The sequence below is a fragment of the Acanthisitta chloris genome, unplaced genomic scaffold (genome assembly GCF_000695815.1).
Source record: "Acanthisitta chloris isolate BGI_N310 unplaced genomic scaffold, ASM69581v1 scaffold18524, whole genome shotgun sequence".
In the NCBI taxonomy this organism is placed as follows: domain Eukaryota; kingdom Metazoa; phylum Chordata; class Aves; order Passeriformes; family Acanthisittidae; genus Acanthisitta; species Acanthisitta chloris.
The window spans coordinates 43765-69183 of record NW_008667903.1 but is presented as its reverse complement, the minus strand read 5'-3'; the positions used below and the strand labels follow the sequence as shown (position 1 = coordinate 69183).

General features: G+C 41.0%; 2 protein-coding genes across 2 annotated transcripts in view; one reads left to right on the top strand and one right to left on the bottom strand.

Annotated features, from left to right (window-relative positions):
- EVC (Ellis van Creveld syndrome) overlaps nt 1-18100 on the top strand; it is a gene marked incomplete at its 5' end in the record, with an annotated part of 44964 nt that extends 26864 nt beyond the window's left edge. The window contains 10 exons of the mRNA XM_009072711.1: nt 412-624; nt 5234-5343; nt 6013-6223; nt 8760-8966; nt 9768-9912; nt 13166-13274; nt 15176-15302; nt 15574-15667; nt 16802-16913; nt 17947-18100. Of these exons, the coding sequence (XP_009070959.1) occupies nt 412-624; nt 5234-5343; nt 6013-6223; nt 8760-8966; nt 9768-9912; nt 13166-13274; nt 15176-15302; nt 15574-15667; nt 16802-16913; nt 17947-18100 (1482 nt within the window). The remainder of the gene's footprint in view (nt 1-411; nt 625-5233; nt 5344-6012; nt 6224-8759; nt 8967-9767; nt 9913-13165; nt 13275-15175; nt 15303-15573; nt 15668-16801; nt 16914-17946) is intronic.
- A 4821-nt stretch (nt 18101-22921) lies between these two features.
- Nucleotides 22922-25419, bottom strand: part of CRMP1 (collapsin response mediator protein 1) — a 37316-nt gene continuing 34818 nt past the window's right edge. Inside the window, exon 14 of the mRNA XM_009072710.1 lies at nt 22922-23950. Coding sequence (XP_009070958.1) covers nt 23859-23950 — 92 coding nt within the window. The 3' untranslated portion in view covers nt 22922-23858. The remainder of the gene's footprint in view (nt 23951-25419) is intronic.

The following is a 25419-nucleotide window of genomic DNA, read 5'->3' as shown; positions in this document are numbered from 1 at the left end:
GCACCTTTAAAATGTGCTAATGAGGTTGGGTTTTGAGGTTTGTTTCCACAGTAACTTTCAAAGTAAGTGTTTTTATAACACATTGCCACAGCCAGTGAAACAAAATATTCATTGTCCTGTAGTTGCATGTGATCAACAGTTAGGGTTCAAGGTCTCATATGCTCAAGTGTTGCATTTTAAATGCCCTCTGTGCATTGAACCAAAACATTTAAGTTGTTTCTGCTACTAAACCTGGTCTTTTTCACTCAAAACTTAATGGCATTGGATTTTAGCTCTAGGGTCAGTCAGTGGCCCAGTATATTCACTGGGACATAGTTCCTTCACTGCCATCATGGAGACATTCAGTGAAACAGCTCGAAAGAGCCAGGGGATTCACTTTCCCACCTGTCCCTTTTTTTGTACCTCTGCTAGGAGCTGTACTCTAAAGCTTCCCATGCTTTAGAAGAGTTGGTGACAGAGCTGTTTCTTCAGACTCTGCCTATGGTGACTGGCCTTTCTGTAAGAGAGTGTGAGCTTCTGAAGGAGGAGTGGCAGGAGAATTTGGTCCCTCAGCTGGAGGAATGGGAGACCAAACGCCAGAGACACTGGAAGCTTTTCCAGGAACAGCTATTGCAAGAAAAAAAGGTAAGAGAAATTCTATGTTTTGTGACCCCAAGGTCTTAAACCCTGGAAAAAAGTTATCAAGACACCTATCTGTGGGGAGTACTGTGAGTATACACAGCCTGGGTCTGGATACAGCCCCAGGCTCAGGAGGGGCAGTTTGACCTGCGGTATGGAGTGAATATATATGCTGTGCTGATAGACTTGCATAGAGGAGTCAGAGAGCAATTGCTGTACATCTGTCCCAAGTGTTTGACAACTTTGTCAGCACATAAACATTTTTTGGCAAGGCTTCTTCTGGTGTCCTCAACTCTTGAGCATCTACAGAAACAGTTCAAAACAACCTTCATCGGGTCTGTTTGCAGAGGATATATATGAGTACAGTTTACAGGCAAGGAGGCCTTGCAGTGATAAATATTATCTCATAATATGCATGACCTGAGCAGCCTGGTCTAGTAGGTGAAATACAAGCATGTCTCATAGTGCACAGAGCCCAGAGCACAGTGATGGTGTTTGCTGTCATTGAAAAACATAGAAAAGTAGGAGGTTTTGTTGTGCAGCTTACAACTAGTTTCATAAGTCAGAGTGCATGTCAGGACACCTCTACTGCTGTCCTTCTACTGTGCCACTGAACCTCAGCCATCATTCAGGGCCAGAGAGGATCCTCTTAAATAGGAGACTCACCACAGAGTGGGAGATCTCAAGTCTGAAGATTTGTTCCAAAAATGCTGTTTGTACATTCCTCTGTTGCTATCATTAGGCACAGTGTTGAGTGGAGAAACCACACCCTGGGAATTTTTCTCAGAGGATTCAAAAGATGAGTTCATCTCCAGCACTCAGCTGGATAATAGCTCTTTGGGCAGCACTGTGTGCTGGATTCATTGTATGTGAATTCAGTTGTGCCCAAGGATAGGTTATTTAGATTATAAAGTCGAATTTCTGTCACTTTCATTGTACCAGAGCATTCATAATATAAACCAGATGACTTGCTAACTGAAAATAAATAAATAAAGGGTTTGCTGACATCATTAACAGTAATTAGTGAGCTATAGAGGAATTAAGTTAGCAATGACAGAGCTCTCACAGTGGTCTCTGAGTCACAAGCACTGCAGTTGGGCTTTATTCAATATGAAAATTTCCTGAGTGGCAGACAGAGCTGTTCTAAGGACAAGTGATTCTGTGGGATAAATTCTGAGAAGAGACAAGGGTTTCTCCTAGTGGGAAATTGTGTGATTCCTCAAGACAATATTCTGTGCAGGAGCTTTACTAGCTTTTTTAGCTTAATGCATGTGGTTTTTTGGAGAGGATTTGAACTAAACTGGAAAAAAATCTGTATCTCCAAAGAGAGTATGCAGGGAGGTAGCTATTCCACCAAAACTAGGCTGGAAAATTTTTCTGTGTGAATGAGTCTGAAAAACATCACACAACTCTTTATGTTATGTTCAAATGCAAAGTGCATTTCTTGGCCCTTTGCTAGTATATATCCAGCAGCATGAACATTTAAGCAATGAGCTGACACTTGCATCCTACAAAAAGGAGCAGCTGGTTTCCACCTTAAGAAGAGAGGTTGGACACTTGTGACAGATGATCATGTTATTTACGAGATCCCATAGATGTTGCAGTGCTGAGTATGACAGAAGATTCATAAATCAACAGTCATATTGACAGGCCTTCAATTTATCAGGCATTTTCCATCAGGAGATATGTCTTTCATTTGCCTCTTGATAAATGTGCTATGCTAAGAGTTACACAGACACCTGCTTTACAAGCTTGGGAGGTCTTAATACCAGAAGGCTTTTCACCAGGGTATTTATGTGTGCTTTTCAAGGTGGCTCAAAAAGATATTTCTATGGTTTTCTTTTTACTTGCACTGCCTTTTTTTTAGGTTATCTTTCCTAGCATTTATACATATCTGGAATAGGAGGTTCTTTGGGGGAACAGAATCTCTTTTACAATTGAAGAGAAAAAATCAGTTTCATTTATAACTTTGCCTCATAGGCTTGAGGATGTGAACAATGCAAATAGGAATAAATGAGTAATGAAAATAAATGTTGAGCATTTGCCCACGTCGTCCCTAACTCATGATTTCTGTAGATGAGCTCTCCTGCCTAGGCAGTGGTTTCAGGGAGCAGCCTGCTGCACCAGGCTGAGGGACTCCCTTGCAGTCAGTGTGCATCACACCCCATCTGCAGGCTGCGAGGGAGAAATCCCTTTCCATAGATTTCCTGAGTAATCTATGCTAAAATGTGGAAACAGATGAAAGGCATATTCCTTACCTTTATTGCCAGAGAGTAATACTTAACATTAGCAGTGCTCCACAAGATCTTGTAATGGACTTTGTTAGCAGAAAGCAAAACACTTGGAAGCTTATAGAATAAAAATGGGATGAGATTTCCTTCCGTTCCCACATCATTGCTGGACACCCAGAAAGCTGAACTGTCATCTGCTTACCAGTTTTGTCATGGTGTGTATTTTAATGCTTTCTCTTTGATTTATGCTCATCTTTTTCATGGCAATTGGAATGACACTTTGAGGAGCCAGACCTTCCTTGGGGCTTTACTCCCCCATTTATCCTACTTTTGTCCCTGGTTTTTCTGATTAAATGCAGGAATCAGAGAGCTTTGACCCAGCATTGGATCAGTGCAAGCACAAAGCCTGATTTGCCACCTGGCTTGATGAAATAGTTGTCTTTGTTTTGCCCTGTCTTTGATATCACTCTGAGTACCTTTTTGGATAGGATATACTGATACCAGGTGAGGTGCTAAATTTTGGGTTCTTGGCTGCAGTATTATTCCAATTGTAATTCAGAAATCATCTGCTGTCTTCTGTGTCTTGATGATACACAACCCCATGCTGTTTGACAGCAAGTGTGCAGATGGGCCATTCAAGAGCAACTTCTCAGTGAATAGTCAGGTCTCCAGAAATAATGGGAAACCACTTCTGAGCCACAGCCAGTCTCTTATTGGAAATGAAAACATTGCTAGAAAGTTAAAGGTCATTTTCAGCCCTTCGTTTAACTGCTGAAAGAGACATTAAACTACATAATGCAATGGATCTAGTGAAACACTAGGAAGTCATATCCACAGAGCTGCTAAATGGAAAGAATGATAGAGTTATTACTTTGAGCAAGTCTTTGCCATCTGTCATGATGATACCTGGAGACCTGATGGACCTTAATTTGAGGCTTGCAGCATGCAGTCAGAGAAGGCACTGTGCTGGGCTGTGCTCTGTGATTGAGACTCACCTAGACTCAAATCAGTTGAGGTCTGGCTATATGGGTACATCTGCAGCCCTTGCCAAGAGCAGCCTGGTGGGTCTCCAGTGCTCTACAGACTTCAGGCTGTGCTTCTCATGCTCAGCTGCACTCTTCCCATCTGTCGGTTGTTGTTGACTGCCTGCCCATCCTTCTCAGGCATCCTGCTCAGGAACATGTGTTTTGGTAAGGTTTTCTGCATGGAGAGAGGTCAATTAGATGTGTTGCTTTGTATACTGCAGAGAAGGCTCTAGCCAAGAAAGCAATACATTTTTATTTTAAAGCCAAAGATGATGTGGTTTGTGATGTTTTGCGCTTCCTGGGGGAGTTCATTCTGTGCTCACAGATAAAACCTCTCTCCTGCACAGATCACTGCTTCCCAAGGAAAAGACTATCAAGGCCAGCAGGAAGGCCCAGTACCACTCCTAATTCCTAGCACTAACAATTGTGCAGTTACACATATAATTCTTGGGTAGACATATTGATTTAGTGAAGCCTTGCTGTCTGCAATAATAGCAAATTTCGTCCCTCATCTTCTGAACAAGGCTGGAAAATGAAGTGAAGCTATCAGGGACCCTGAGTATTATATTTAATTCAGGGCTCTGAATACATCAGCAGGTAACCTGCATTTATTCAGCTGCCAGTGTAGCCTAAAATATACTCTTCATCTCACAGTAGTAAGAGTTTGGGCCTTACAACCATTTCAGATTATGATTTATTATTCCTTAAACTCTGGCAACGTGCTAAACAAAATCTTAAGTCCATATCTCTGAAAGTTTACAGTCTAATGGCAAATCCATCAACTTCATTTCAAGATTAAATTTTTGGATCTGAATATCACCCTAAAGGAGCTGTAAACTTGCAGTCCATATACCTACCTAATCATGCAGTCTCCATTTCCAGCTATTAGCACTGTGTACAATACAGAAAAGTGTGATGGAAGATGATGTCTTTATTTAGAGGGGAAAAAAACCAAAGCAAAACCAAAAAAAAAAACCAACAAAAAAAAACCAACAAAAAAAACCCCACTGCAACCTGCTGATAAGAGTAGTTTTGTAGTATTTTGTGCCATATTGTTATTTTTCTCATGTTCCTCTGTTGCTGAAGCCAAAAAATCTGTAGGAGACACAACTCAGGGCTGACCCAAATCAGTGCAAAGTCTTTCTTTCTTTCCTGTGAGCTTTGTTTACAATTTTGATCATTGAAAAAAGATACTCATAAGTAGAATAATTTTGATTCAGCATGAGCTTGTTTCTTGAAAACAAGGGATGATTGTTTTGAGCAGAATAACACCACGTAGACCTCTGGTTCTTAACGTGGTGACTAGAGTGACTGAAATCAGAGTATCTTACATTTGTAATTTTTTTCCCCTGCTTTTAGGTATGGATAATGGAAAGTGCTCTGTCTGCTGTGATGCAAAAACACCTGTCTGAGAAACAAGAGAAGATAAGTCAAGGTGTTGTGAGCAGACTAGGATGCCTCAGTGATGAGTAAGCATGGTCTGAATAGTAAGCAGTGGGGTAAAACTTCACTGTTGCATGCACAGATTAAAATTTGTGTACATCGCGTTGTGGAAAGCAGTGTTGAGGGATTATGAGCATCTTCAGACAAAGAGGCAGTTGGTCTAGTTTTTTGTCTCAATATCAAAAGCAAATTTAAAAAAACAGACATATCATGATTCCTGGCAAGTATCAAAAATAGTCTTGCATGATTTGTCAGTGATGTGTTTTCTGTGTATCAGCTGTGTTAGTGGGTGATTGCTAGTCTTGGACCAGCCTCTCTGCACTCCATATGTCACATAGGAGTTGTATATTCTTCTGGATAAAATCAGTATCACAGAATTTAAGGGTTGGAATGGCCCTTACAGATCATCTAGTCCCAACCCTCCCTGCCATGGGCAGCCCAGCAGCATAAGGATGGTTATTTAACTATGTTATTCCTGCTTTTATTTTAATTTAACTTCAGTGTGACAGAACTGGAAGTCTATCACAGCAATACCTGCTCTTTACACCTGAGCAGCTTTCCAAGCCATGCTTTGTACAAAACATTATAGAGTGAAGAGTAACTCTGGTCACCTCTAAGCAATGACTTGGCTGAACATAGGTGTGCCAAATCAGCAAGCAGGCTCACTGATGGATTTTTAATGGTCCTTTTCACAGGTCTATTAACTGTATATTGCAAAAACACCGACTGCTGCTGAGTTCAGTACTCAGAAGGTTAACCCTCCGAAGAGCTGGAATGGCAGCCCTGGCCTGCATGAGACTGTCCAGAAAGAAGAGCTTGCTTCAGGAACTGAGAGAGCAGCACACCCTACAGAAGGGATCCTCCCCATGCCAAGATGAGGACCAGTGGCAGTTACAGAAGGCAGTGGTAGGTACAGTGCCTAGGTGGATTTTCTCCACGGGTCTCATATGCTATGACATTTGCATTAGAAGTAACCACAGAAGAGCTAAAAAAAAAAAAGTTCAAGTTTAAAATGGAAAGAAAAAAGTGTGTCAAAAATGTACCCACCACTGGCACAGAAGGTCCCTGAGTGTGCCTGTTTTAGTTTGGGCAGACATTTAAATTCCTTGATACTTTACTGTCTAGCTATCTCTGATATGTGTTATCATAGCAAGCTTATCTAGCAATTTATTTTATGTGAAGATACTAATGAAAGAAGGCATGCCAATGTGTATGAAGGACCTCTGCACAAGTTACTGCTCCAGGGTAAGATGAGCTACTAATTCTGCTAGGGATTGTAGTATGCACTTGAGAAGTTCTTACTTCCCCCTATCAGACCTAACAAGTTCTTCTATACTGTCAAATTTTTCATTCTTTCTTCTCTCTCCTCTGTCCATAAGAAGCTCAGCACCCATTCCCATAACATCTTTCCAGATTATCTGTCTCTTGTAGGTCAAGGAGATAAGTTTAAGGGATTTTAAGACTTGATATTCTCACTTGTTGCTTTCAAATCTGCTTGTGACTGTGGTTTTTAGGGTGAATTCATTAAGTCTTGTTGGTAATTTACATACCTGCAGTGGATATTTACCTAGAACAACACCAAATTTCATATTTCAGACAGCCCTCCTGGCAGGTGTCAGTGATAGCCCCTGCCCAACCCACTGCTGCTGCACATATAGGTTGAACCCATCCAACATTTTGCATCTCTGTGCTCTATGCTGTCACTGTGTACTTAGCTGAGAGATAACATTTTGCATCCTTCTAATTTTAATCTCCACTTGGAAGGGGAATAAGGATGTGCTGCCATTTTCATATTTGAAACTTCAATTGAAGTAGTTTCTGTTGAGTGGGAAACTCTTAAACACTCATTAACCTTCAGAAGAAATAAAACATGAAAAAACACAGTGCAAGTGTCTATCACTGCATTCCTCTTGCTTTCCACCACTCCCTCTCAAGTGAGAGGGAGCTTCCACAGAGATGTTAATTGGTGCAATCACTGTGTTCCCTAACAAAAATGAAATGTCCCCAGGTGTTAGTGTTCCTTTAGCCTCTCTCCAAGTGCAACTAAAACCTATCTCACAATATGAGATCCTTGCTGCCAAAGGAGTCGCATAGGTGTCGCATGTGGAAAAGTCAAGAGAGAAAACACATATTACAAACAACCTTCAAAACTAGAACCAATCTGTAAGGAGGTAAGGAAAAGGTTATTTTATAGACACTCAACCACATCTTTAGACATACTGTTTTGTTTGAACTAAACTTAATTTTTGCTTGAGGCAGTTTTAGACTGGTGGACAATGTCATGACTGTTCATTGATTTCAGACAGAATGTAAAACAACACTAAAGAATCATAACTTGGGTATGATCACCTGACATTGGGTCTCAAAAACAAAAAAAGAGAAACTGTTTAATGACATTCTAACTGTCTAAAAAGTCTCAAAAACATGTCTGAGCTGTAAGTAGAGACATGTCAGAACAACCCAGTGTTAATAGGGACATCATTATTTCCCACAGACGAATGTGGGCAGAGCAGGTTCTTTTTTTACTTGTATTTCTTATTCCCAAGAAGGCATCAAATAAGTACTGTAGAATCCCCCAGAATAATTTAAGGTTATTTAGCCTTAAATGAGACTACTAATATGAGAGGGACATCAGCAATACAACAGAAGGCCATGTATGGAAGACTAACACCTGTCAGGAAGACAGAACAGGTCGTGCTGGTAAGCATATGCTATTGTGTGCTAAAGAGAGTTTAGATGGAAAGTGGATTTGAAAAGAAGCATAAAAAATGATGTCAAGGATAGTACAAAGACCTTTGAGAACTAAAACTCTTTAGCCTAAAAACCAGGTGTCTTCTGGAATGTCACAGGTTTTGAAACTGAATATGTGAATAGAGGACAATTTTTCATGTGTTTCTAATGGAAGAAGAGAGCACTGAGCAAAGCTGTTAGATGGCAGGTTCAAACTGAAGTGGAAGTGGATAAGCTTTAGAACTCATCACCACAGAATGCTGTGCAAATGGCTTTCAAGTGCTATTGCACACGTTCATGGCCTCTCCTAAGGACCTTGAGTACCAACATACCAAGTTTTTCTCAGGGAGACCACACAAACTGTATGAGTGTTCCCAGTGAATAGCTGTATACTTGTCTTGTTCCTGTGCAGTTTATCAAGGCATCCACAATTATTCCTTGCTGAACTCATGGTATTTGCCACAGACCTGATATCACTTGGATATGACTGATGGGACAAGGATGCAGCTGTTCCTGTGTGTATCATGACAGAGGCTGTAGTTTCATGGCAAAGACAGATGTGTTAATGACTGTACACTCTTCCACTAGAAATTAGATGATTCTAATTATTAAAATGGTGACATTATGAATGGGTGTAGGACTTCCTTTCAAACTGAAGCTCTGTTTGTTAATGTATTTAAATGGCAGTGCTGGTTTTCTGTCCGGTTACCAGGAGTCCCACATTCGGGAAGAGGAGGAGAAGCTTGAAGAAGAAACCCAAGAAACCAATTTAGAATTTCACCAGCAGCTAGTCACAGAAATCCAAGAAGCTCTTCAGTTTCTTCAGCAGCACATGGAGCAGGTGATTGGGCAGACACTGCTGCAGCATGCCCGATGGGAAGCTGGCAAAAAGAGTTCAGATGATGGACAGGATTTCAAGGTATGGAAATGTTCAACAGTGGTTTTCCAAACAAAACAAGGGCTACTTTGCTAAAATGGAAGGCAATTTCATTTATGCATTACCCTATGCTTAGAAGTATTAGCAGATCATAACAACCTGTGTAAAAACTGAACATAGCTTGCAAAGTATTTACAAACTAACACTTAGGTAGCAGGACATTATTTGCTATAGCAGCCAAAACAGGACTTGCTAATCCAAAACCTGGAACATAAATAAAGTTGAGAGAGTTATTGATGGCAGAGAATAGCAAAAAGGAGGAAGAAATGGAGGTAGTTATCTATTGATGAAGATTTTATGATTAATAATAGTTTTGTATATTAACAGCATAATACTGATTGACAAATAAATAATTAAATAAGACTGAAACTTTCTTCCTAGATTAATAAGTTTTTCCCAAAGTAAATATTTAGATTTTCTGTGTAGTGAAAAGTCACAGTAGAGCTACATCTCTATTGATTTTCCTTGCTAGCAGTTGGGTTGACAGGTAAAATGGCCTATAGAGATTGAACAGATAGAGGAATGACCAGTTCCCAGATGGAGGTGAGATGAATTAGAAAGGTTTTACTGCAGTTTTTCATGTCAAAATGTTCCATGGGTGAGTAGAGGTACCTGGTTTTCAGCATCTCAGTCTGTCACGTTTTTAAAGCCACGTTTTTAATTCACAATTTTGTGTGCACATACCAAATTAGATTGGGTCTTCAGTTTTAGACAGATCAAAACACTTCAGTTTTGGGACTTTGAAAACGAATTATGAATTGTGACTTGTCCTGTGTGATACAGGAGAGACTGGTGGAAGCTGCTGTTGAAAGTGTGTATGGGACCAGCAATAATATCAGTAGACTGGTGCAAAACTACTACCAGCAATTAGGAAAAATCACAGAAGGCTATGAAGGGAAAAAGCTTCAACAGCTGAAATCCTTACAAGGTATGTATGATATGACAACTACAAGACAATTCTGTTTTTTTAACAGCTACATTAATTTCCTTATCACTGTAAAGATTGCTTTTAAAGGTTACAGAAATCTGTTATTTAAAGTAAGCTTCAAAGCAAAATGGATGAGTAGGTCCATTTACATCTTTGAAGGAAAAGTGGTAGAACTGTTACTGTTGAGTACTTGAATTACAGTCATAGATGCAGGATGCTACTCCAAGCTTGGTGCCAGCACACACACAACAGTGCCCCAGTGATGGAAATTATAGTTTAACCACAAACCCTTCTTCAACAGGCTAAGATCTGAGATACCACCATAGTCACAACTGCCTGATTACATTTTCTGGTGCTTTAAACCTCAGTACAGTGCAGAAGAATGCAAAAGGAAGGAGTTGCACAAGTATTGGGTTGAGCAGCTGACATCTACCACTGTTCAGTTTTGTGTAGTAGTTCATGCAAGTAAAATGAATCAATGAATCAAATATTCACAGGAAGAGAGAGGAGTTGTATGGCAGGCACCTTTTTCCCTGGAAGGGAGGAGATCTGGGTTTGCAGTCCCTGCTCCTGTCTTAGAAAAGAAATATCATTGGCAGATAGTCTGCTTGCTCTGAGGTCTGCTTGCTCTCACCTTTGGGGATTAGATTCTTAAATTTATCCCTTTTGTTTTGGCTCAGTGAAATATTGTCTCTGAATTTGAGCCAGTGCATTAGACATCAAAAAGCCAAGCATGTCCATCCTAGGACACCATGAGCTACTGCTCTGTTTGTTAGCTGCCAACCATGATCCCTCTCCCAGGTTGTGAAACTGCTGAAGAGTTTTATGTACACCTGGATATCACATAAATACAGGCAGATTCTCCTGGAATTATTTTTAATTGCTCATTACCTCCAGGAGAAGAGAACAAAAGCAAACTGTGATTATTGATTTCTTTTGTAAACACTTTCCCCTCCCATGATGAAAGCTGTTAGCATTAAATGAAGTTAACAAGTTAGCAAAACACCAGTAGCATCAGAGGTTAAGTATTTGAAACACATGGAATGGATAATCTTTTTTCTAAAAGTAGAGTTAGCAATTTTAAATAGAAGAGATTTTTAACCACAGAGGAAATTTTTTGAAGAGGAATAGGCATATACACTCAAGGCTGAGATCCAGAGATAAGTTGGTAGGAAGGATTTGTGAGGCCCAGCAGTAGCTAGGTGTACTCACTGGTTATAAGACAGAACCAATCTGTTCTGCACTGCTGTGTTGTGGACCTTGAAGACTAACACTGGAAGCTGAAGTGCTAGGGCTAAGGCAAAATCTGTGCAGGGATTTTTGGCAATCTGTACTTTAGACACTGGCAGCTGTCAAGGCAGTCAGTTCCTTACATTCTCACAAAGTCCCTTGGAAGACCTCCTTGGCTATCATTCAGCCAACTGTAGTGTCCAGAATCTCTTTGATTTGAGTTCCTTTAAGCTGGAATTAAAACTGAAGCCTGTTCCAGAATGCTTCTCTGATCTGAGCTGAGATGGATGTCATTACTCATTTGATTGTTCTGCTTCATCAGTGTTTTGACATTGCCCTCAACTGGTCTCCCAGTTAGGTTGTGAGATCTAGAATACCAGTCACAAGAAACACAGTCAGCTTTCTGGTGATTGCTCATTTAGATTACTTTTTCTCCTAGGGTTTGTGTGGGTATGTTACTGTTTCACTGTGTCAGTATGCCATGAACTACCAGGAAGAAAATTACGTGTCAACAAAGTGCATTTTGTTTTCAAGTGAAGGAAAAGAAAATCCTTCTGCTGCAGTGTAAGACTAGAGGCAGGAGAGAGGATGAGAGTATTTATGCTGGTAATAAGGCAGGAATGTTTTAGATTGGGAGGCCAGAGGGAAACCAGCTGAAATTAATAGATCAAACAAGTGAAAACATATTGCAAACCTACATGTTCATCCTGTAGCCTGGCACTACCAGCTACTAAGGGACTTGGATGCTTTGTTCCTTAACTTGCAGAGCCCCACTCCTTTCTCATTTCTGCTGCTGTGTTGGCCCCAGAAGCACTTGAAATTCTGTGATTCTTAGCAGCCTGGAGCTCTGCTCTGGGGCACAGCCCTGCCAGCCAGCCAGCTGCCTTCTGTCCAGGCTCATCCAGGAGGCAGAACATCCATGTTTCGTCCTTTGTGGAGTGGGCTGTGAGGTGATCTCCAAGCATGATAACCACACTGAGGGGCTGACCATCCTCACCAAGTACTATCATAACTTCTCTTTCTCAAACACAAGATGGAAAAACCAGTGTTGGCAATAGAACTATGTATTAGCCTTGGGGTTAGAATGGCCACATAGGAAATTTCTTATGTACTTCATTCAGTAATAGCTAGATGGGAATAAGAACCATAATGCCAGGCTTCTTTCTCCCAGTGACTGTGCTTAATGTCAGGCTAGAGGATTTTGCTTCTTCTGGCATCCCTTGGCCTGGTAAATCTGAATTTTGTCTGGCACAGCCACAGGAAGAAGAGTGGAGAGTACCTCCCCTCGCACAGCCAGTCCAGCCTAGCCCACTGCATTCAGTAACTGCTCCCTGGTGGTGCTGTTGGTAGGAAAGTTGCCTGTCATCCTCTCTGAGCATTCAGAAAAGATTGGATGCTCCTCAAATGAATGTTATGTACCCTGATCTGTTACATGCCCATCCACCTCCCTCCTGCTGTTCTGTTTAAAAGTGGTGGTGCAAGGTCCTGTCTGTCAGATGTGCCCCAAGCCTTGCTGCCAGGCAGGACTTCAGGGGCAGGAGTCAGGAGCCTCATCAGGCGATAAATGCTAACTTAATAGCAAGAGTGAGCTTATGCAGAAGTACCCAGAGCAGTCTGCTGTCAACTGAGGGGACACCTCAAGAAGTTAGGCATTCCCGGGACTAAGTCATCTCTTAGCAGAGGTTTTCTTTATATTGCATTGTTTGTTTTGATATTATAGTTGTTGCTTAAGGCATCAAGGTCTTTTTATAAAATTTCCACTTTGAATTCCATGTGAATCAGTTAGCCTAGTGGGTAGAACAGGAATTCAGTGACATTACCATCTCAGCTAAATGATGCACAAAGTATTGTCTGTGCAACAGGTCACAGTGGCACAGCAAGAGTGTGCAAGTAGTACTTGATATCCCTAAGGAGGAGTAACTCTGGAAAGACTACCTAGAACCAGGATTAGTTTGTGCTGAAGGTTGCTACAACTCAGAGTTTATAATTTTGAGCAGATGATTTTACGCAAACATTATTTCAGCAGAAAGAAATGAAAGGATCAGACTTAAAAAGAAACAAGAGAATGAACTGGCATTGAAAGAAAAACACACCAAAGGCCTCCTGAACGTGTCATCCACAGTCCATCAAAGGTAAGAGCACTGCTGACTCTGCTTAAACATCCTGAGTGATTGCAGATCTACATCTAGCTGAATAAATGCCTTGAGTTTGCATTTTGTATTTGTCTTTGATGGAGAGGAAATTACATCTGCCCTTTGATCTCAGAGAATTACTTTATTATTAAATAAACTTTTTTGATGGTCATTACTTACAGATTGAAGAACTATACTTAGTTTGTAAACTAAGAATGAAAAACACTGCCAAAACATATGCCAAATTTTAAAAGAAATTTATCACAAATGGAGGATGGGAACCAATGCTCTCTTAATTCATTACATTCTATCCTTTCTACTTTGAACATCAAAAGTGTTTGTGAGTTTGCTGTGGAGAAGACATGCACCATAATGAAGAGAAAATGTTTAAAGCACAAAAAATACTCAAAATGGCAAGAAGATTTCAGTGAATGTCTTGGAAAATCAAGATTACTTGCACTAAATTTAGAGTAGGATCTCTCAAATACTAATTAAATAAAAAATCATATTTAAATAATTACTGATTTTATGAAAGTTGAAGTCCAGACAAAAAGCACTGCAGTTAGAAAGGAGTACATTGTCATAAGGAACTGTATGGCTTGGCATGCACATGATACATTTTGTAATCATTTTATGTCTTTACTCTTGGTTGATTATCCAGAACGGCAGAACATCTGCAATTTTGACATTGTAGAGAGGTTAATTCTGTTTTTATACATTCTGTTATTTCTGAATTGAAAGAAATCATTGCCCACCTCTTTCGATCCTTGTTTGAATTAGTATAGAAATGGATTTATATAATAAAAAGCTTCATAAAAGATCTGTTAGTTATTCATTATCAAATGTATTCTGACACATAAATGCAATCCTAGCTGTTGTCTCTGTTTTTTCTCTTGTAATCTAGTCTAGTGTCTTAAAACAAAATACAATGAAATTGGCCTTCATACAGGCAGAAATATGGTGTTGAAGAATGTTAACTAATTCAGCATTTAAGCTGCTCTTACAACCAGTCAGTAATCAAACCAGTTTTCATATTGTTGTTGTGATTTCTTTGACAGTCAAATCCCAGTCCTATGTAAATTAATGACAAAAGAGCCATTAATTTATCTAACTCCTGTTAATCCTAACATTGTTTTATTGTTTCAGTTCTTTTTGCCCTTGGTGCAAGGCTATGAGTGTGAGTTCTCAAAGCAGATTTTGAAAGCTAACCTCTGTAAGCAGTGACCATTACAGCAGCAACTTCATTATGTGTAGATGTCAGAAACAATTTGTGTTATCTCCTTCCCTGAGGAATGTAATGGGTGATTGACAACATTGCTTTAAGGTAGATCAGGCAAGAAATCAGAAGAAATACAGATGCAGCAAAGTTGCAACAATCCAGGTTGTACAGTATTAATAATCATCCTTAACCAGAAAAGTAAAACAAGCAAAGAACACAGTTGTCAGTGCTCTCAATTGCCAAGTTTTGAACTCCTGTGTTTCTGGCTCTGTCTCAGTCTGGTACTGAAGAGCCCTGGAAGAAATACCTAATTCTTAATCCCTTGTCCTCACACCTGATCTTCTAACAGCTTGTCCCATTGCAAGCAGACAGTAAAGCTTACTTTATTAGCATGCAGTGGTTCTGAAAGCAGACTTCAACATTAGAGCTGAGCTCCAGCTCCCAAAGTCCAGGCATGGACAGCACAAACTCCTGCTGGAATTCCTGCCTCCAAAAGGAGTTTGTATCCCATGGACAGCCAAGGCAGGTTATTAGAATTTGCACAAAATTTTCTCTCTCAGTAGAAGCTGGGCCATTATTGCTAATGAACCTTTCTCTGTACAAAATCTAAATAGACTTTGCCAGGATTGTATTCCTCCATTGCACTGAACAATATCTATACTTTTTCATTTCTCTTGACCAGGATAGTGCTGCAGCAAAAGAAGGTTTTGGCTCAGTTTGAACTGCAGCAGCAAATTCGTCTGGAGTCTCTGAAGCACAAGCTGCTGGGATTGCATCACCTGGAAACCGAGTTGGAGAGTCAGCTAAGGGTAAATTAGGATAAAATGAGTCATGGATCTGAAGCAGTCAATGGCAAAACATGAGACAGGTTGTAAGGGTCAGGGACAGGTTGCTATCCTGGTTGAGATCAGTGCTAAAATTCACCACTGTCTTGTGGGAACACTTCCCTACTGTTAGCCACATTGTTTCCTGTGTTTCTGCAGTGACATCTGCCTGTTTTGTCATGCCACATGTAGAATAGCATAACCCAGAATCAAGCTGTGTTGTATTAACTGGTTGCTGGTTTATCCTTGCTTGCAGGAGGCAGAGCAGGCCTTTGTGAACGAGTTGGCTGTGCTGACCCGAGTTCCCATGACTATGAAGAAGAAGTCTTCCAAAAGGAGCAAGGCAGCAGGTTGGTACAATCCTGAATTGTTTTAAAAAAGCCCCACATAATTGCACATATCAGTGAGGATTTTGCAATATAACACATTGTAGTTTCAGGAGAGATTTTTCCTCAGTACCATTTCCCTAATTGGGATGTACAAAAATAAGGCAGTCTTTCCAGGTCACCCAGTTTGCCAGCAGCAGAGCCACAAAGAAGTGTCACCTTTCCTCACTCCAGAGCAGCCTTTAGCCAATAGCTTGCCTTGTGTCCTCTGAGGTAAGGCTTTGCCTGCTCAAACCAGAATTGTTTCTCATGTCGTTTAGAAATGTTCGCCTCAATCACTGAGTCTTTGGGAGAACAACAGAGCTGAATCACTCAGTTTTCATTGTTCTGGTAGAAGGGAAAAATCTCCTTCCCACACACATGCTCAAAAGTAAAATCTCACTGAATCAGGAAACTTGAAATATTTATATGAATTTGCACACAAATTAGACTAGATCATTCTTCAAGAGATACTTAGGGACAAATTGTCAGAGTAGCAGTGGTTTCTGCTCCTCATTTGGGCTGGAGTGTACAGAGTGATATCCTTTGAGCCGTTTCACTCTGTCGTTATCAGAATGAAACATTTGGCATTACATTTGAAAGATGCTGAACGGTGTGATGGGTGCCTGAAAGGGAAAAACAGCTCCCTCACCTGCACAGTTTAGAAGTTTCTCTCCCCTGCCAGTTGTTTCTTGAGCATGCAGAACTGTCTGCCCTGATAGGCACTATGACCCCAGGGACACGTGTGGAAGGGCCCTAAAACCAGATTGTTCTGATTTAAATCACTCAGAATTATGAACTGGCTCTTCTTCTGTTTGATGGTAATAAAAAGCCATTTTCAGTTACTTGCTAAGAAAATATATGATAGGACTTTCAGCTGTTGCAGTGCATGGAAACTTACCACAGTGTTGAGCAAGTATGAAAATTCAAGGTGTGCTGTGTGAGAACTAACCAGTGGTAAAAAAGCAGTATGCTAATCTAATGCAAAATGATTTCCTCAGAGTAATAACATGTATGTATGAAGAGTTAAGAGTGTATTTTTTTGTTTTGGGTTAATCAAAACCAAACAAGCTCTATGTGGTTCTTTTTTCTTTAATGCACGTGCATGTGGCAATTCAGGGGAAAAAACAAAGTCCAAAAGACAGACCTTCCACTCACCCGAATCAGCAGAAAAAGATGCTTCTCATGAAAATATTCAAGAGCCCCATGGACTGACTTCTGGCCTATGCAGGTACTGTAGAGGCTAAAAATACGATATGTGAAGAAGTATTTATAAAAAAACTTTTTTTGTTATAAAAAGCTACAAAATCTACTTCATAACAAGTATGTCAATCAAACCCAGACTATAATGCCTACACTAGCTGAGCATCTTCCTTAATAGTCACTTCTCACATGTACTTGACCTTTTTTCCCACCATATTGTTTTTTTAAAGTTAGGAAGTTCAGCTGTGTTTGCTTCTCTGCACTGCTATGTGTTTTATAAATGACTTTGATTATAGGTAGAGAAATGAGAAATCCAGTTTCCAAATTTCCTTTAATTAGTTGGGGTTTTTTTAACCTGAGTCACAGACAGCATAAATCAGCAGAGACAAGTGAATTCAGTGGGACTAGGCTGACATGTAGCAACCAAAATATGGTCTGTGGTATTTAGGCTTTCAACTTCCACCTTTATTTCAGGAACAAAGGCAAGCGCCAGTCTTTGGCTGCTGAGGGTAGCAGCTCTAACAATGATTTTCTTGATAGATGTTTCAGTTGGCTTATGCTGGGGTGCTAACTAGAGGAGAAGAAATGGCTACAAACCTGAAAGATGCCAGCTGATTACTACGGGCAGATCAAACCAGCCAGCTGGTCGCTGGGGCTTGATATATTGAGCAGAGAAAATCCTGCTGACAGGCAAAGCAAACAGTTGGTTCTCAGGAGCCACAGGCCTTTAGGGAAAAGTATTTATCCCCTGAGTGACCTCAGCCTGGGACTGACTTCAGGAGATGGCTCCTTTCCCTGATGGCATCAACCCTTTTCACACACTCCTTTCCCACAGCCAGCAAGGGATACGTGTGTAGGGAGCAAGGACCCAACAAAGGAACGTTTATCTTTTTTGCAACTTTGTTTTGGCAGCCTGGACAGAGGCAGCTGAAATCAGTGAGTGCAAAAGTTATAGAGCAAGAGCCTTTCTTTTATCAAAATCACTTTACTTTAAGAGAGAATTTTAGCATTTTACAAACTGTCTATAATTTTGGTTTCTTTTTCTTGCTTATTTTCTTCAGAGAAATCTTACAGAGCCCACATGAAGGGGAAACTGAACCAAGGAAAAACTCAAAGATGTTAAAAAAAAAAAGGCAACAGGTAGTAAAGCCTTTGTATGAGCTGTCTGAACACAGTGTACCAAAGCATTCTTCTGGGGAATCTCAGCAGCTATAGATACTTACTGAACTGCTCTCCTGAAGAACAATGAAGAAAATCAATAAGAACCAATAAATCTTCTTTGGCTGTAGACCAAGAATCAATCCCAACTTCCTTTGGCTGTTAGCAAAACATTCCCTCTTGGTTTTGGTAAGTGGGAACAAGGAAGTCTTTAATATAAGCTCTTTGAAATTGCTTAGGGAATGTGGAGGGGAGAGAGTTTTAGATTTGGAGTATACCTGAGGAAAGTGCAGCTGCAGAAGAACAGATCCACACTGGACTGGCTACCCAGACTGGAGTATCTCAGTAAGGTTTCACCACAACAGTCATGTGCCATTGGCTTTTGAGCCCTGAATGTGGTCTGGTTGGATCTTAATATTTTGTGATAGATAAAAATGTAAAGAATATGTAAACAGACTTTAGATGGTATTGGTATGTCAAAAGATGACATTTGATCTCTCTTTTCTTGCATTTTAGTGCTTCCAGGGCTATGTATATGCAAAGATTTTTATATATGTATTTCTCTGCCTTTGTCTCAGATGTCAAATTATTATTTTTAGAAAGAATGAGGTAAAACTGGTTTACTCTTTCACTTTTTATACTTCAGTTTCTAGTCTTCCTTAAGTGCACCCTTTTGTTTGCAAGATGCTTTGTTATGCTCATTACATTTCCTATGGGAATTCTCCTTCCCAAGAATTAGCTCTTACTGGCTGTACAGAGCACCTGTATTGTGCAATAAATTACCCCACTTACCCAATCTTACAGCTTTCATGAAATGGAAGTTTGCTCCTGTTAAAAAATAAACCTGTATTTTGCCAAGGAAAAGGCTGTCCTTTGGTGCAGGGTGGAAATTCTGCACTGGTTATGCAGTTTGCCTCAGAAAAAGGTGCTGCCACACAAATGACTTTACCAGGTATGTTGCACACAATCGTTAAATGTTCAATTTTCACCTCAACAGTTGTAAAAAACAATTTTCTAGCTTGTACCGCTTCAGGTGTTTGATTCTGCTGTTTCAATACTTGGGCTCTATGGTCTCTCTGCCTTCCTGAGCTGAACAGTTTAGTTGCTGCTTTTTATTTTTAACAGATGCAACCTGTTTGCATCAGATTGAACATCTTAATTCTGCAGTGTGCTCTGTGCAGATGGTAAAAAGGAAGGAAGAAGCTTTTGCTGTTAGAGCTGATGATGCTTTAAGCCACACAGCACAGCAGCAGCTCCTTGTTCCCATCACAGGGCACAGCATAGCCACCTGAGCAGGGTCTCTGGTCACCCGAGTGGGTCTCTCTGGTGCTCCTCTTTGGCCAGCCCAGGCTGAAATGGCTCTTTCTCTCAATTGGAGAAGAGGAAGGTTGGGATTCTCTCAAAAGCGGGGCAGCAGTGCCCTCTTCTGGGCAGCTCACAGGATTTCCATCCCCTCGCTGGTGGAGAAGGCAAAGAGGGAACCCCCCGGGAAGGAGCCAGAAAAAGGTTCTCTGCACTCGGCAGGACCCTGCAAGTCTCCCGGACATGGATGCAGGTACCTCTCAGCATTCCTTCTGCCTGACTTTCCTGGGTTGGAGTTTCTACAGACCTTTCTTAGCTTCTCCTACAGTCATCTTAGCAATTTCCTGGCAAAACACTCACTACTGTTGCCTCCATTATTGACTTCTCAGCCTCCTTGAGTTTCTCCATGGATACACAGAGCTCCTGTTTAAATGTCAGTGTATCACCAAGAGAACCATTTAAAGGCTGGGACAGCTGTGTCAGTTTGGGTCTTAGTTTATTTGGGTCTTAGCATCATAAGTCAGTTTGGGTGTTAGCATCATAGTTAACAGGCTTTGGTACAAACACTAGGATTCAAACATGTAACTGCACAGCTCTGGTAGCAGACAAACTGGTCCAAAATGTCACTCAGGAAACAGGCCATGAATCCAGCCTTCTCTTCCACATCTCTTGATTGACAAAACTGGGTTGTAGGGACTGTAGTCTTCCTTAAGTGCACCCTTTTGTTTGCAAGATGCTTTGTTATGCTCATTACATTTCCTATGGGAATTCTCCTTCCCAAGAATTAGCTTGGTTGTAGGGACTAATGTTAAGTGGTCTGCAAGTAGCAATAGTCAAGAGCCAGTTTTACATCATTAGGGCTACACCAGGTAGTAAAAGGTCATAACCTGCTGCAGATTTTTAGAAGCTTGACAATTCAGAAAGCATGAAAGCTCTGCACTGCTTCCAGCTGTAGAGGTAACAGCAGCTCCACATCTTCAAGTTCACAAACTAAACATCTCCCACCTTGGTGTTCCTACAAGGGAGCAAAGTCAAGTAGTTTCCTATTGTGCAGATGCACCCAGGATCACCAGCTAATCCACATTTTCTTTACTGTTGATGTTTTATTTTTGTAAGGACACATTAGTGATGTAGGGGGAGGGACACTGCCATGAAATAGGCCTCCAGGTGGTAAGAGAAGCAGCTTGCTTTGATTAACCCTCCATGAGCCACTTACCTGATGGTATCACAGTAACCATCCAAATGAGGCATCCCTAACCTCACCTGGTGAGCTGAAGGATGCAGTGAGGTGCTTGTGCTCCAAACAGTTGCTGCTTAAATCACATCCAGATTGCAGGCTTTCTGCAAGCCACTCCTCAGCAGCACCAGGCAGCAGTGACCAGGCTGCAGGGCCTTGTGAACATCATGGGTATGCTGGGGTATTTCTCCTTGGAGAAATCCTAGGATAGGCACATTGACTTGACAAGCAGAGTCTTGTTTGCACAGAAACACTGAACCATGAAATGCCTCAAACACCCACACGTATTAATTGACAGGCACTCCACGGTGGAAAAAAAAAAGCATTTTGGAGAAGGTTGTGTGGAGACCTCAGAGCACCTTCCAGGATATGAAGGGGCTTCAGGGAAGCCAGAGAGGGACTGTGTTAGGAGCTGAAGTGACAGGACAAGGGGCAATGGGCACAAATTGAAAGAGGGGAAATTTAGGTTAGATATTAGGAAAATGTTTTTTCCTGTGAGGGTGGAGAGACACTGGCACAGGTTGCTCAGGGAGGTAGTAGATGCCCCAACTCTGGCATTTGAGCAGCTTGGTCTGGTGAGAGATGTCCCTGCCCAGGGCAGGGGGTTGGGATTAGATGATCTGTAAGGTCCATTCCAATCCCTAAAATTCTATGATTCTGTGGGAACAGTGGATCTTTGACTAGTAGCTTGTAGGCAAAGGGTTCTGTGGTTCAAGACGCTGTTGTGTGTAGGAAAAGTGGGATTTCAATGCTAGTTATGCAACGATCCTTTCTGCCACCTCAAGCCACCCCAAACCTCATATATTGAACAGGTTTTACTTGGAGGTGAGCAACCATTGCTACTTGCAAAAAGCAAGCAAGAAAAGCTCAAATCAAATTGTAACCAGCACTTCCAAAGTTCATGCTATGTCAGATTTGCTGCATAGCTTCCCAAACCAGCTGCATTGCTCTTGTCAGGGTTACATCACCAGAACCATTGCTGGCTGTCAACACTCATAGCAAATGGGTTGGAATAGGAAACTTGACATTTCAGGACTGCCTTACCTGCTAAGCTGTAGGTTATTCCAGGACAGGTTGTCCTCAGGCTTCTCTGCTGGTTTTATTTTACTTCGTCTAAAAAACCTGAACCACCAAATAAGCAATTTATTTTAATTCACATCATATAAAATATCTGAACTACCAAGTGAGCAAGCAGGTCTGGAGATGAGGGCTCTCTCCAGGTAATAGGAAACATGATTTTGAATTCTTAGCAGAAGGGATTGTTCATGAAAAGCTTTATTTTCCTCTTTTTTTTTTGAGCAATCAATTCAGTTCACTGCAGACTGAATTGCAGTTTCTCCACTGCTTCAGACCAGCTCTGCTGCCAGGTTTCAGACCAAGCTGACCAAAATGGAGTTTTCCAGGGTAGTGGTTCCTTTCCCAGGCAGGCTGGAGGTGATGACATACTGGATTCAGAATGACAGGCTTCAGGTAGGCTACTTCCCAAAACTTTTATGTGCCACACACAACTGGTGTGCATCACATGCTCTGTGCTGCATAAAGGGCTGAACGGGTGCTGAGTGGTCAGGCACTGCAGCTAGATAAAACACAGCTTTGTAGTACACACAGAGTGGCACAGGGGGACATGTTCTGCTGACCTGCTTAATCTCACAGCATCTCACCTCCACTGCAGCCTACAGCAGCTGCAATACAATCAGACAAGTAAAACTTGATAGAAGATAAGTTTTCTTTCCATATAGTTTGTGAGGGAGTCAGAAAGTCAGGGAGAAAGAAAACTTCATTCAATCTCATTCAATCTCAGAGAAAGAATCCAAGTCCACTTTCCTCACCTTACCTGCAGCATGTTCATGCCACGCCTGGACAGGGAAAACCAGTATGAAGTCAAATATAGCTCAGGTCAAACTGGAGCATTGCACGCTGGTTCTGTACTAGAGGTGAAGGTGAAGGCAATACATTACCATTTCAGGCCAGTTAGATGGTACTTGAAGGTCTTGGGAGAAAGTTAATTTGGGTCTCATTTGGCCAAAACTGAGGCAGCTGCAATGTCATAGAACCACAGAATTCTTAAGGTTGGAAAAGACCTCTAAGGTTGAGTCCAACCATTAGTAAGTTCATTTTAGTCAACAGTAAGTACAATTTTTAGTAAGCACATTTTTACTGTGCCTATTGACACATCATGTCGTGCTATAGTTTGTATATGCAGACATTTAATCACTCTTAATCTAAGGAAATTCCTTCTATTGGATGTCAACCTAAAAGACAATTTCTCTTGAGTTTCTCCATTCTAAATTTTCAATCCTTGAGCCACAGCACTGAAAAGCAGAGGAAGACTCTTACCCATCAATTAATTTCCTTTATTTCACAAGCTTTGAATTCAGAAATTGAACCACAACTAGTAGATCTTGATACGGTAGAGTAAGTAAAAATGCATGTGATTACAAAGGAAAAAATTTGTACAAAAAACTTTAAAAATCCGACAGCAACTTGGATTATCTGTAAGTACCAAAAATCTCATGCAGAAGGAGAGCACTACTGCCCAGATGGAGAAATCCCTGCAGGGGTGGCAATGGCATTGGTATGTAAAAATTATGGCTCTGTCTGAAATGGAAACAAGAAGGACACAGACTTGGAATGTACCGAGTGGGAACAGACAGGTGCTACAGAGACCATTAGTCATTCTATGTCCCAGTGATTTTTCTGTGTCAGAGAGAAGTGCTTCTTGGGTTTATAATAAATTAAAGAGTAAACAGAAGCTGCCTATACTACTCTACTGCTTACTTTCAAGATGGCCATTTTCTTCCTTCGTAAGTGTTTTTGGTGGTGTTTCTCAAATACAGACATGAATCTTGGCATTGTGTCTAGTCAATTGTTGGCAATGTGTTCTAAAGGGACTCACTCACGGAATGCAACTTGCATAAATAACTCAGTAACATGCATTAACTACTCTAATACAGCGAAGGGTGCAAAGGAAACACCATTGAGTTACGAGACAAAGCTAAAACCTGTAGTCACTAAAGGGGCAATGGAAGCACCATGCTTTAAGGTGACTATGGCATGAAAGCACAACTGTGAGGCAAGTAGTTCCAAGCAAACACACCACACTATTATCACCTCTTCCTATACAAAAAAAAAAAAAAAAAAGAAAAAAAAAAGACATTTCATTTTTTATTTCCATTAGTACCAAATAAAACTGTGGGCTCGATAACACAGATATTGAAGGGAATGGACATTATTCCCATAATCCTTCATCCTTGTGTTTCTGTCCATCATCATTTTTCAGCCAAGACTGGTAATATTAGAGCGACCACCAGGAGGTGCCACGATGCGGTGACCGGTGCGACGTGGGTTGTTGTCATCTATCTGAGCTCCTGCAACAGAAAAGTAGGGAACAAAGCTATGAAAAGGAAAAAAAACCATCAGCACTGAGATTTTACCTGTCATTGCTTCCCTCAGACCACCATCAGCTGGTTTCTCTTGAGCCAGACCCCTGACTGAAGTGTTAAACAGACCTTCAAGGCACACTTCTGTGCCTAGCTCCAGTTATCTTCAATGAAAAGTGTAGGATTAAATGTCTAGGCTCACATGAATGCTCACCCTACACTGGGAATTGTTTTCCACTGACCTGAAGAGGAGCTCAGGAGAGCCTACAGATTGGGTTCCCTCTGTGAGATCCCTGACAGACAGTGAAACATGTGCAAAGTGGATTTTTCAAACCTGCCTCACTCATTTAGAGTATCTGTCCCTACTGAGTCCATGGGTGGACAGTACAGTAAATCTGATGTTAGCAATCATAAATCCATGAGGAAAGGAGCCCTGAGCTGATGAGAACTCATACCCACTTCAAACTGCATTTTAAAATGCTGAAAGGTTCAGCTTAACAAGTTTTCTGCCAGGCTAAATATTGTCTGGTCACCCTCAGCTTCCTAAAGGCAGTGTAAGACTACCATAAATGTGTGGGATCATTTAAAATGTTGTCGTAGTCTTTGGTTCTGCCAAATGTCATAGGAGCACAGTAATGTGTGTTTGCATCATTCAGATCAAATTTGTACTACTAGATGCCTTGGTAGTACCCAGATCCAGCAGTGGACTGTGAAATCTTAGCTTCAGATGCTTATGAAAATCCCACTTACCCATTGTTATTAAGAGGTCAAATTTCTAAATGCTTTTTTTTTGCTTAACATATATACATATATATCTGTACATGCTCACCATGGCCCCAGAGGTATGGCCAAAAATATACTTCAACTCACTAGAAGGGTTTCTAAAACATTCCCTCTCCTTGGACTTTCTTCGAGGAGTTTCGTTTAGTTTCTAAAGACAGGATCTGTCAGGGAGGAAAACTCCACCATCAGCTCCCACAAGAGAGAAAATCCAGTGACTTTCATAACATCACACAGAGGCATTATTCACCACTGGGGCTGTAGACTTTTGAAGGAGAAGGATTTGACACACTTGTAATTGTCTTCAGACAACCAGAATTACTTCTAGCAACCCCAGAGGATGACTTTCCAGTCTGTTTCTTATGTACCATGGAAAATGTTTCAGGCACCAAGAGCAAAGAGGACAAGAAATACTCCGATGTGCACATGAACAACTTCTGCACACGGTTTATGGCCATGGACAAGGACAGTTGAGGTTTCCATGTCCAGCAGTTTCTGGGAATGCAGTAAGAACAATCTGAAATGTCTGAGCCACATGGGTTGCACCAGACACAAGTCCCAACAGGTGCAAAAACTGCTAAGGGGCTTCAGTCACATCAAGCACCAGAACTGAGCTAACTGCAATGGGCCAGGTAGATAATAGTGAAAGATTGACACAGAGAAAAATTTTATATTGC